The sequence below is a fragment of the Artemia sp. Qi Xiang Cuo genome, chromosome 6 (assembly GCF_049724085.1).
Source record: "Artemia sp. Qi Xiang Cuo chromosome 6, ASM4972408v1, whole genome shotgun sequence".
In the NCBI taxonomy this organism is placed as follows: Eukaryota; Metazoa; Arthropoda; class Branchiopoda; order Anostraca; family Artemiidae; genus Artemia; species Artemia sp. Qi Xiang Cuo.
The window spans coordinates 27792784-27806607 of record NC_142799.1 but is presented as its reverse complement, the minus strand read 5'-3'; the positions used below and the strand labels follow the sequence as shown (position 1 = coordinate 27806607).

The following is a 13824-nucleotide window of genomic DNA, read 5'->3' as shown; positions in this document are numbered from 1 at the left end:
AGCCTTTTTCGAAGTTTCTATAAAAACACTTTTTATAAAAACCTTATATGCCCCCAGGGCATAACTTACAACCCCTGCCCTGAGGGCTGTGGGGAAGCGGTTGTCATCCTCAAAGACCTAATTTTCAGAATTTTCAACCAAGTTGAACAAAATGGCTATCTCAAAATTTTTTTGGGATGCGTTTAGGGAAAAGGCATGAGATGGGGGTTAGTTGCCCTCCAATCACTTTTGACTATTAAAAGGGCACTAGCCCTTTGAATTTCCAATCGAATGAGCCTTTTTTGAAGTTTCTACAATAAAGCTTTTTATAAAAAGGTTATTTGCCCCCAGGTCATAACTTACAACCCTTGCCCTGAGGGCTGTTGGGGGATTTTCCTCCTCAAAAACATAAGATCAGAAACCCGGTTAGTCTCAGTGTACAGTGGTTTCCGCTGCCTTGTGAGGCATTGCTCATTCCGTGAAAAATGTTTAAACTTTAGTTGTTTGGGGTTGAAGGGGCCAAAAAAGGTACCTAGGTAAGGGTACGTATTTAATATATGCTATGCTTCATCCCCCCTCCCCAATGTGAGAATATATAGCCCAAATTTGTTTCTAAACTTTTATATTTTTAGAATACTTTGTTTTATTTCATTAGCATTAACCAAACTTCATTTCTCGCGTGTTGCCCGGTAACTAAATAAGTACTAAAAGTTTTTTTCCAATTAATAACACGAAAATACTGTTTTCAAACTTCTGGTTTTTTACAGTCCGACTCACCGTGGACGAATGTAATCATAATGAATAGTTTGATTTTAAACGTGAATGCAACATAATCTTGAGCCTCAACAGAAAAATACTAGATTTTCGGACGTTTTTTGAAAGCCTAAAGCATCAGGGAAAGCCCGGTTTTTTTTCTCTTTTCCTTTATCTAGTAATTGCTTGAAGTAAAAGCCATTAAATTTAAAGTTTGTTCTTGAAAAATAATTAGACCAATTTTTTACTGTTTAATAGCTCAATTTCCTTCAAATTTGGCAAGATCGATTGTAATCTTGAAGTCAAGGCCATATTAAGAAGAGGGGCAAGGGGGTTTTAACCCTTTCCCCAAAAAATATTTTTTCGACTCGTAAAAATGTAATTAACATGCATAAATTTTTCTGGATGCGTTTTTTAACTTTTATAACCCTCCCCCTCCCTGCCCCCCAACATAAATCCTGGATATGGCGCTGCTTGAAGCATAGACTAAAGATTTATTGAGTCAGTTCTATTTGTTTTTTCATTAACTCAAATCTTTTATAGAAAAATTTAATAACCAAAAAAAAAAAAAAAAAAATGGTGCGTGATTATAGTCATATTTGCGAGCAAAGGGAAAGTCTACCGTTACCCAGATAAGGTGCCTTGAAATAAAAATCATAGTAACAAAGCGTATTGCTATAGCACTGTATCACATAGTGTGACACAAAACCAGGTACATTTCACAGTCTCGGGGTCGTTTTTTCGATATTTTAATGAATTTACCCCCCCCCCCACCCCCCGAAAAAAAATTATGCTTCAAATTTTCTGCCCCCTCACGCTTGGCGCCCCTCATTACAGATTATGGAGAATAGACATGACAATTATTCACAAACATCACACAACAAGAGTTAGTCTCTCTAAAACGGAAAAATAATTCTTTTCTATTATTTTTCCAGTGTTTCAGCTCTAGCTATAGATAGGACACAAACACAAGTTAAATTTTCTCCCCACTGCCAAAGTGGACATGTTCAATCAAAAGCAGGGTCAATGAAGTAAATATAACCTTTTTTTAATCAAGCTTTGTCACAAAAATGTTTTGACAACGCTGTTTTAACAGTTTAAAATTTAAATATTTTTGACCCTTTGTATTTGTTGTTCCCTAGAGCTGATCAAAAATAGACTCAGGTCTAAAATTAGTTCTTAACAAACTACGTTGTCAATTGAAAAGGAATTTTAAATTTGTTATTTACTACTCCTATGCTTTATTTTGTTCATTTATTTAATTTTAACTAGCAAAATATTTTGTCAATTTTAAAATTATGTGTCATGGGAACAATCCATAGAAAGAGAAAAAAGGGAACATATCTATGTGATCAAAACGTCATATTAAATAGACTTTCAGTCAGTTCGAGATGGCCAGGATATTTCCTGGTCAGGAAATACTTTTTGCAGTTATGAAACAGTTCGTGGTAACGAAGTGTGATTAAGGAGCGACCCGGCTCAATAGTAACCGGAAATCTAAAAAACGGAATTTTGATACCAATAGAAATATTAAAAGAATCGGATTTTTATGCTGATTTCAAATATATAATTTTCGTTAAGCTTAGCCTAACTCATCAAAGGTTACGAGCCTGAGAAATTTTTTCTGATTTTCGAAAAAAGGAGAACAGCCCCTAGAACCTACTGTATAGGTTTCAAGCTCCTATCTGCAAAAATGGGAAATTTTCAATTTTTTTTCAGAAGAAGAATCACGGATGCATGTTTATTTGTTTGATTTGTTTTGTTTATTCTTTCCCCCAGGGGTGATTGTATTGACCCAGTGGTCCTAGAATATTGAGAGAGGGCTCATTCGAACGTTAATTAAAAGTTCTAGTGCCCTTTATAAGTAACCAAAAAAATTGGAGGGCAACTAGGCCCCCTCCCCTTTCCCCCAAAATCGTCCGATCAAAATTTTGAGATAACCATTTTGTTCATCATATTTGAAAGGCCCAATAACTATGCCTTTGCATATAACATAACCCCCACAGCCCCAGGGGATAGGTCTTCAAATTATAAAATTTGCCCATTGTTTGCGCATAGTAGTTCTTATTGGGATGTAGGCATACTTTTTTGGGTGGTGGGGCGGGGACAAATTTTTTGCTGCGGGTTTTTCCACGGCATAATTTTCCATTGGGAGGAAAATTTCCAGGGAGTGAACTTGTCAGGGGAAATTATACACTGGAAGAATTTGCCAGAATTCTTATACAACATTCTTTTTATCTGTCTTGCTTTCTCTTTTCCCTTTCAATTTTACGCGCAGAGTGGTTAAGAGTAACGGTCAAGTTTTTTCAACTGAAAGTAAGGAGCAACATTACAACTTAAAAGGAACAGAAGTTATTACGTATATAAAGGGGTTGCCCACTCTTCAACACCTTACTCATTACGCTAAAGTTTGAATTTTGTCCCAATTCTTTAATAATGACTCTTGAAACACAAGGGTCGTTTAATTAGAATAATAAGACGCTTTTTTATAAGTACTAAAATGCATTAGAGTAAAGAGCGAGGTGTTGACGAGGGGGCCCTTTATATACGTAATAATTTCTGTTCCTTTTAATTTTTAATGTTACTCCTTACTTTCAGTTGGAAAAACTTGTTTTTTTTTTCTTCAGTCTGTATAAAGGAGTGCTTTTCTTATGCAAATCGGCTATTGTATAGGTAAACGGATAGATGCATCATATTTGGAATTCTTTACCAGCAGAAAAAGTACAAAACTGCATATTGTTATTCCGTAAAAGAAATTTTTATTTTTTAAATGAATTAAAATAAAAACTTACCGTAGAACTGCTTGGACTGAAGGGACTGAAGCAAGCCAAAGAGAAGCACGAAGTTTACAAGCGTGATATACTAAAATAAAGGGTGATAATGGAGTCATGGCTAAATAAAAGAATAAAAATAAGTTAATTTTCACGATATTTAGCTGCAAACAAACCGATGGGCAAGAATCTCCTTCTTCCTTGGATACACTCCCAGTAAAAAATACAATTAAGTTGAGTTATGAAGGTTACATTGCTGACGTAAAATATCACATATTTTATTATAAAGAAAGATTTGGCTTTTCAGTTATTCTAACTAGAAAAAAAGCCTTATTTCCAAATATAGCCTTGTTTACCCTTTTTTTGATATTATGTTTCACAAATTAACTATAATTGCCATGAAAACTTAGCTTTTACTATGCAAGGGTTAACTTTTTACTCGTACACGTACGCTCTCAAAACCTTGGCAAAAAATATTGGGATGCCTGTCCCACTCTTAGTGAAAGAACTAAATACCCAGTTTTTTTTTCCATTTGAGGTTAATATTTGCCGGCAAATCAGAAGATTTGTGTTATTTAAACTTTGTTAACTAAGTCTAATCGACTGTCAGGCCAGGTGCAAAAACATATGTCAGTATTTCACGTCACAAATCAGGGAAGTTTAGATTGAGCAATGAGTTCATAGATAGACCTACCCGCTCCTCAGAGCATCTAATGCAGTGTGAGTCAACTTAATATCCTTTGAGTATTAGCTTTCAGGTAGGTCCATTAGGAAGGGAGGCAATTCCAGAGCTCCCCCCTAGATTCTGAAAGTCTTTTTTTATGCTGATGTAGGAAATAAAAAAATATCACTCTATATTTCAAAAACATTTTTTTGGCGTCTCCATTGAAAAAAAAACAAAAATCTTGCCCTCATACTATGCTTTTATGATTTAATACCCCTATCAACGTTACCTAGCCTTAGAACTTATGAAATATTGACACATTGACACTCATTAATTGCGAGTAATTTTTGCCAACTGACTCTTCTGACTAAATTTGACTATTATTGTTTCGTCTCAAATTAATAAATTTATTCTGGAAAACCCAGTAAACGAATTATCCAGTAGCAACCACTGTTGCGTATTTGCAAATTGATTCTAACAATGAAAAGCGAGAATAATTTATTAGGAATCGATATTTACGTGGGTCTGCTTTTGCTACTACTACTGCTACTACTACAACTACTGCTACAATTACTACTACTACTACTACTACTATTACTACTGTTACTATTACTACTAACAACACTTCTACTGCTATTAATACTACCAACACTACTACTACTATTACTAACGCAAACAAACACTACTACTATTGTTACTACTACTACTATTACTACTACTACTATTACTACTACTATTACTACTGCTACTACTACTACTACTACTACTACTTCAACTCCTATTGCCATTACTAATACTACTACTACTACTACTACAACTAATACTGCTATAACAAATACTACTACTCATACTACTGCTACTACTAGTCTACTATTACTACTACTACTACTACTACTACTACGGTACTTATGTATTATACCAAACACACTCAAGCAGTGAAGCTAGGTTAATCATAATGAAATATGCCAAAAGATGATATAAATATAATGGAAAAAAAACTATATATTTGCACATTAAAGGGGGGGGGGTTGGGAAAGTAACCTAACCTAAACTTACCCCCACTCCCTAATGTGCAAATATATAGCCCGAATTATAGAAGTCCAATCCATTCTGTCACCTGTCATTTGTCTTTTTGGCTATGAAACTGGTTTTCCCAGATCTTACATTCCCAGATGACAGAGATGGGGGAGGGATTTGTGGGGTGAGGTTTTTTGTTATTTATTATTATCAACACCCTTTTTTGTTATTTTTATTTTTTTTAAAATAAAAAAAAAAACTACCCAAAGTGCACTTTTTGGGTGACATGTGATACTTTTTGATTGTCTTATTAAGTCAAATTTATAAAGAGCAATTAAATATAAAAATTAATTCATAAATGAGCCCATAGTTAGCTCTCTATGATGTCCGTGTATCCAGCCCAGCCCTTTCATTCGAAAAATGTCACCTAAATTAGGTTTTTTAGCGTACTATATGACGGCCTTATCCAGTCCAATATACAAAAAAATCTATAAGACGTAAGAATTAGCTTTTATGAGTCCTTAAACAGTTCTTTATGATGTTCCAGTGCCTCAATAGCAACGAAGGAAAATAAGAGGACATATAACTGCTGACCATGTAAAAAAGTTATTTTTTCTTGTTGTTCAATGAGGGCGGCTGTAATTTTCCTGTATAAGGTTTCAACGAAGTTAATTTAAAAGGTGTGATTTTTGATTTGCTAAGACGTCATTTTCAAATCAAATGTAACTGAATGACGCAATATATGGGGTTGATGGATTAGTGCGTAGTTCAACTGTGAGATATAGCTTTCTATGATGGGTGCCGGAGTTGAAGGAAGTGGAAGGGGGATGTGCGCTTTAATATTAACGGTAAAGCTGGCAAAAAATCCGAGCCTTTTAGACCCACAACCAGCCACCTAAAAGCTTGTTTACAGTACGCTACTGTCGCCTGCAACAGGTCGTTAAAAGTGAAGTTTACTACTTAACTTATGCTTGTTTGATGCGTGTTGTTTTCTGTAACGTTATTGAACTTAAGCGAGTAACATATTTGCTAAATAGTAGCTTTTCTTCGTTATTGCTCGAAGACTTAAAAATTTGCTATCGAAGACTTAGGGAAGACTCTGTTTGCTTTTTAACCGCTTGGTACATCCTTCCCTCATCAGGCGGAAGAGCATACACTCGTGGTCCCAGGATCGGGACAGCTGGGCTGTTACATATTCTATAGATCATAAAGTTCAGAATAAGTGCGTCCGTAGGCTGAGCGATATAAGATGGACAAGCTTTCGGTTCCTTTACCAGTTCTGTAAGAACCAGCTATGTTGAGTTCTCAACTTTGATGCGTTTTATAAGGTTATCAAAAATATAATTTGTATCAATTTTATTTGGTTATAACAGGCTAATAAAAATCAACAAAGAGCAGAGCTCCTTACTTTGTTTCTTTGGCTCAGACCCAACTTTAAAAAGCAACAGAAATTAAAACAAGAAGAAGAAGGTATTGAAAAGAAATTTGATTCCCATCTACATATTCTTATAGTAACACAATAACAGAAAGTGAAGACAATCTTAACAGTGAAAGTACCTCAACTTTGACCAAATCAAACAGGTCGTGGTAACGAACAGTATCGCAAGGGCGACCCGGCTCAATAGTAACCGAAACTCTAAAAAACATAATTTTGATACCAATAGATGCATCAAAAGAATCGCATTTTTATGCTAATTTTAAATATATAGCTTTCATCAAGTTTAGCCTTACCTATCAAAATTTACGAGCCTGAGAAAATTTGCCTAATTTTCAAAATAGGGGAAAAACCCCCAAAAGTCATAGAATGTTAATGAAAATCACACCATTAGATTCAGCGTATCAGCAAACCTTACTGTAAAGGTTTCAATCACTTATCTGCAAAAATGTGGAATTTGGCTTTTTTGCTAGAAGAAAGATCACGGATGCGTATTTATTTGTTTGTTTGTTGTTGTTTTTCCCCAGGGATGATCGTATTGACGCAGTGGCCCTAGAATGCTGCGAGAGGGCTTATTCAAACGAAAATTAAAAGTTCTAGTACCCTTTTTAAATCAAAAACTAAAAATTTGAAAACTAGAATCCCTTTTTAAAAAAAATGCATTTTTTGTGTCTTTTAATACTGCGGTCTTTTCAAAGATATTTAATTTTTGATCACATTGAAAAGATTACTGTTTACAATATGTTAAAAAGATACAAAGGGATTCATTTTCCCATATAACCATATATGACGTAATAAGTGAATGCAATATTTATACAAGTTTATCTTTCGACAAGGAATTTTTATTTTATTTTAGTCAAACAGTTCGTGTACATTAAGGAACGAACATATTACAAAGATGGGGTGGGGGGGGGATTTGTGGGGCGAGTTGTTCATAGGACAACACCCTTTTTTGTTATTTTTATTTTTTAAAAAATAAAAAAAAACTACCCAAAGTGCACTTTTTGGGTGACATGTGATACTTTTTGATTGTCTTATTAAGTCAAAATTATAAAGAGCAATTAAATTTAAAATTAATTCATAAATGAGCCCATAGTTAGCTCTCTATGATGTCCGTGTATCCAGCCCAGCCCTTCCACTCGAAAAATGTCACCTAAATTAGGTTTTTTAACGTACTGTGAGGTACTTTATGACAGCCTTATCCAGTCTAATATACAAAAAAATCAATAAGATGTAATAATTAGCTTTTATGAGTCCTTAAACAGTTCTCTATGATGTTCCAGTGCCTCAATAGCAACGAAGGAAAATAAGAGGACGTATCACTGCTGACCATGTAAAAAAGTGATTTTTTCTTGTTTTGCAATAAGGGCGGCTGTAATTTTCCTGTATAAGGTTTCAACGAAGTTAATTTAAAAGGTGTGATTTTTGATTTGCTAAGACGTCATTTTCAAATCAAATGTAACTGAATGACGCAATATATGGGGTTGATGGAAGTAGTTATCTAAGTACCATTTTGCCCACTTTATGTTCCATCCTGTGTTATTTGCGGCCTTTACATTCCCTGGCACCTTTCCATGGCAGATTACCAGACTGATTATTGCTAGTGTTGTCAATTGAATATGGAATTATACAAAACCTACCAGACAAGTTTCAAGGCCAACCAGACATGTTTCTGGGCCAAGCAGACAAATTTCTGGGTCAACTCTAGGTTTCTGGGCCTTTACATTCCATGGCACCTTTCCAGAGCATGTACCTATGGATTTGGGGCCTTTACGTTCCTTCCTACTATAGCAAGGCTGGTTTGGTGGGTATAATCTGGTTTGGTGGGTATAGTCTGGTTTGGTAGGTATAGTCTGGTTTAGTTTTTCAAAGAGAGTGAGTATTTGACATTTTTGCAAAAAGGGATAAGGAATTCGCAAATTGGACACTATGAACGATATTAATTAATGTTTTGAATAATAGGAGTGTGTATGATTTTAATTAGTGATTGTATGAAGGTGGGGAAAAAAAGGATTAAACTGATTAACAGTTAAGGTAACCCCGAAGGGGTTGTTAACTCAGGTAATTTGTTATAAATTTGAAACAACATCAGTCTATGAGAATGGCTAACGACAATAGAATGACATTGTGAGTTGACCTAGCTTTACCTCTCCGTTGTGTCAATTTTGGAGGGAAAACCAAAAATACTCAGAATCTAAAATAAACAGGATCTGCCTCACGGGGATGGCTCAGAGGCCCATCATCCCCCAATTGCCGTGGGCAAAGGAGGGGGGGGGAGGGTCAATTTTGGAGGGAAAACCAAAAATACTCAGAATCGAAAATAAACGGGATCTGCCTCAAGGGGAAGGCTCAGAGGCCATTCGGTCCCCACTTTATGAGGGATGGGGAGGGGGGGGGAGGGTCAATTTTGGAGGGAAAACCAAAAATGCTCAGAATCGGAAATAAAGGGGATCTGCCTCAAGGCCAAGGCTCAGAGGCCCCTCGTTCCCCAATTTCTGAGGGCAGAGGAGGGGAGAGGGTCAATTGTGCAGAGAACATAAAAAAGCATCAGAAACAAAAATAAATGGGATACGCCTCACGGGGAAGGATCAGAGCCCCATCGTTCATCTATTTATGAGGACCGTGGGGAGGGGGAGTCAAATTTTGCGGGACAACCAAAAATAATCAGAATCGAAAATAAACGGGATCTGCCTCAAGGGGGAGGCTCAGAGGCCCCTCCTTCCTCCATTTCTGAGGGCAGGGGAGAGGGGGAGTCAATTTTGGAGAGAAAACTAAAAATAATCATAATCAAAAATAAAAGGGATCTGCCTCAAGGGTAAGGCTCAGAGGCCCTTCGTTCACCCATTTCTGAGGAAAGGGGAGGGGGAGGGTCAATTTTGGAAGGGAAAACCAAAAACACTCAGAAAGTTCATTTTGAATTTCCTTCATTGAAATGCAAGAGTTGAAATATTTCAGTAGTGTTTTGTTGTGCTTTACCTTGTCATAGTTACATTCTCTTAATTTTTCAAAGTTCATTATGAATTTCTTTCGTTGAAATGCAAGAGTTGGAATATTTCAGTAGTGACTTGTTGTGCTTTACCTTGTCACAGTTACATTCTCTTGATTTTTAGAAGTTCATTTTGAATTTCTGTCGTGAAATGCAAGAGTTGGAATATTCCAGTAGTGACTTGTTGTGCTTTACCTTGTCACAGTTACATTCTCTTGATTTTTTGAAGTTCATTTTGAATTTCTGTCGTAAAATGCAAGAGTTGGAATATTTCAGTAGTGACTTGTTGTGATTTACCTTGTCACAGTTACATTCTCTTGATTTTTCGAAGTTCATTTTTAATTTCTCTCGTAAAATGCAAGAGTTGGAATATTTCAGTAGTGTTTTGTTGTGCTTTACCTTGTCACAGTTAAATTCTGTTGATTTTCATAGTTCATTTTGAATTTCTTTCATTGAAATGCAAGAGTTGGAATATTTCAATAGTGTTTTGTTGTGCTTTACCTTGTCACAGTTAGATTCTCTTAATTTTTCAAAGTTCATTTTGAATTTCTTTCGCGAAGTGCAAGAATTGGAATATTTCAGTAGTGTCTTGTCGTGGTTTACCTTGTCACAGCTACATTCTCATGATTTTTCGAAGATCATTTTGAATTTATGTCGTGAAATGCAAGAGTTGGAATATTTCAGTAGTGACTTGTTGTGCTTTACCTTGTCACAGTTACATTCTCTTGATTTTTCGAAGTTCATTTTGAATTTCTGTCGTGAAATGCAACAGTTGGAATATTTCAGTATTGTGGTGTTGTTCTTTACCTTGTCACAGTTACATTCTGTTTATTTTCATATTTCATTTTGAATTTCTTTCATTGAAATGCAAGAGTTGGAATATTTCACTAGTGTTTTGTTGTGCTTTACCTTGTCACAGTTACATTCTCTTAATTTTTCAAAGTTCATTTTGAATTTCTTTCATGAAATGCAAGAATTAGAATATTTCAGTAGTGTCTTGTCGAGGTTTACCTTGTCACAGCTACATTCTCATGATTTTCCAAACTTCATTTTGAATTTTTTTAGTGAAATGCAAGAGTTGGAATATTTCAGTAGTGACTTGTTGTGCTTTACCTTGTCACAGTTACATTCTCTTGATTTTTCGAAGTTCATTTTGAATTTCTGTCGTAAAATGCAAGAGTTGGAATATTTCAGTAGTGACTTGTTGTGCTTTACCTTGTCACAGTTACATTCTCTTGATTTTTCGAAGTTTATTTTGAATTTCTCTCTTAAAATGCAAGAGTTGGAATATTTCAGTAGTGTTTTGTTGTGCTTTACCTTGTCACAGTTACATTCTATTGATTTTCATAGTTCATTTTGTATTTCTTTCATTGAAATGCAAGAGTTGGAATATTTCAGTAGTGTTTTGTTGTGCTTTACCTTGTCACAGTTACATTCTGTTGATTTTCATATTTCATTTTGGATTTCTTTCATTGAAATGCAAGAGTTGGAATATTTCAGTAGTGACTTGTTGTGCTTTACCTTGTCACAGTTACATTCTCTTGATTTTTCGAAGTTCATTTTGAATTTCTGTATTGAAATGAAAGAGTTGGAATATTTCAGAAGTGTTTTGTTGTGCTTTACCTTGTCACAGTTACATTCTCTTGATTTTTCGAAGTTCATTTTGAATTTCTCTCGTAAAATGCAAGAGTTGGAATATTTCAGTAGTGTTTTGTTGTGCTTTACCTTATCGCAGTTACATTCTCTTAATTTTTCAAATTTCATTTTGAATTTCTGTCGTGAAATGCAAGAGTTGGAATATTTCAGTAGTGACTTGTTGTGCTTTACCTTGTCACAGTTACATTCTCTTGATTTTTCGAAGTTCATTTTGAATTTCAGTCATGAAATGCAAGAGTTGGATTCTGGTTCAAATCTGAAACTTTAGTCGTTTTTTGGATCGAAAAATAAAACTATTTCTATAAAATCTGAGCTAAAAAAGGGTTTTTTACCGTAAACTCTAGTTTTTTTTTGTAAGAAAATTATGGAAAATACAATTCGTTGGCTCAGAGGTGAAAATTAAGTCCAGTTATGGATCGAAAAATAAACAATCTCTATAAAATCTGAGCTAATAAGGGTTTTTTGCATTAAACTCTAGTTTTTTGTACGAAAATTATGGAAAATACAATTATCTGGTGCAAATCTGAAACTTTAGTCTATTTTTGGATACATTCTCATCATTTTTCGAAGTTCATTTTGAATTTATGTCGTGAAATGCAAGAGTTGGAATATCTCAGTAGTGTTTTGTTGTGCTTTACCTTGTCACAGTTACATTCTGTTGATTTTCATAGTTCATTTTGAATTTCTTTCATTGAAATGCAAGAGTTGGAATATTTCAGTAGTGTTTTTTTGTGCTTTACCTTATCACAGTTACATTCTCTTAATTTTTCAAATTTCATTTTGAATTTCTGTCGTGAAATGCAAGAGTTGGAATATTTCAGTAGTGAATTGTTGTGCTTTACCTTGTCAGAGTTACATTCTCTTGATTTTTCGAAGTTCATTTTGAATTTCTGTCATGAAATGCAAGAGTTGGATTCTGGTTCAAATCTGAAACTTTAGTCGTTTTTTGGATCGAAAAATAAAACTATTTCTATAAAATCTGAGCTAAAAAAGGGTTTTTGACCGTAAACTCTAGTTTTTTTTTGTAAGAAAATTATGGAAAATACAATTCGTTGGCTCATAGGTGAAAATTAAGTCCAGTTATGGATCGAAAAATAAACAATCTCTATAAAATCTGAGCTAATAAGGGTTTTTTGCATTAAACTCTAGTTTTTTGTACGAAAATTATGGAAAATACAATTCTCTGGTGCAAATCTGAAACTTTAGTCTATTTTTGGATACATTCTCATGATTTTTCGAAGTTCATTTTGAATTTCTGTCGTGAAATGCAAGAGTTTGAATATTTCAGTAGTGTTTTGTTGTGCTTTACCTTGTCACAGATACATTCTGTTGATTTTCATTGTTCAGTTTGAATTTCTTTCTTTGAAATGCAAGAGTTGGTATATTTCAGTAGTGTTTTGTTGTGCTTTACCTTATCACAGTTACATTCTCTTAATTTTTAAAATTTCATTTTGAATTTATTTCGTGAAATGCAAGAGTTGGAATATTTCAGTAGTGACTTGTTGTGCTTTACCTTGTCAATGTTACATTCTCTTAATTTTTCGAAGTTCATTTTGAATTTCTGTCATGAAATGCAAGAGTTGGATTCTGGTTCAAATATGAAACTTTAGTCGTTTTTTGGATCGAAAAATAAAACTATTTCTATAAAATATGAGCTAAAAAAGGGTTTTTGACCGTAAACTCTAGTTTTTTTTTGTAAGAAAGTTATGGAAAATAAAATTCGTTGGCTCATAGGTGAAAATTAAGTACAGTTATGGATCGAAAAATAAACAATCTGTATAAAATCTGAGCTAATAAGGGTTTTTTGCAGTAAACTCTAGTTTTTTGTACGAAAATTATGGAAAATACAATTCTCTGGTGCAAATCTGAAACTTTAGTCTATTTTTTGATCTAAAAATAAACTATTTCCGTAAAATCTGAGCTATTAGGGGTTTTTGACCGTAAACTCTAGTTTTTTTTTAAGAGAATTATGGAAAATACAATTCGTTGGCTCATAGGTGAAACTTAAGTCAAGTTATGGATCGAAAAATAAACTATTTCTGTAAAATCTGAGCTAATAAGGGTTTTTGCTCGTAAACTCTAGTTTTTTGTGAGCAAATTATGGAAAATACAATTCTGTGGCTCAAATCTGAAACTTAATTCTATTTTTGGATCGAAAAATAAACTATTTCTGTAAAATCTGAGCTAATAATGGTTTTGACCGTAAACTCTAGTTTTTTGTAAGAAAATTATGGAAAATACAATTGTCTGGTTGAAATCTGAAACTCTAGTCTATTTTTGGATCGAAAAATAAAACTATTTTTATAAAATCCCAGCTAAAAAGGGTTTTTTGACCGTAAACTCTAGTTTTTTGTAAGAAAATTATGGAAAATACAAATCTCTGGTTCAAATCTGAAACTTAGGTCTATTTTTGGATCGAAAAATAAAACTATTTCCATAAAATCTGAGCTAAAAAAGGGTTTTTGGCCGTAAACTCTAGTTTTTTGTAAGAAAATTATGGAAAATACAATTCTCTGGTTCAAATCTGAAACTTAAGTCTATTTTTGGATCGAAAAATAAAACC

At 34.1% G+C, this 13824-nt stretch overlaps 1 protein-coding gene across 1 annotated transcript in view; it reads right to left on the bottom strand.

Moving 5' to 3' along the window:
- Positions 1 to 13824, bottom strand: part of LOC148951069 (PI-PLC X domain-containing protein 1-like) — a 155439-nt gene that overhangs the window by 125008 nt on the left and 16607 nt on the right. Inside the window, exon 2 of the mRNA XM_089090120.1 lies at positions 3525 to 3594. Within this exon, the coding sequence (XP_088946246.1) occupies positions 3525 to 3594 (70 nt within the window). The remainder of the gene's footprint in view (positions 1 to 3524; positions 3595 to 13824) is intronic.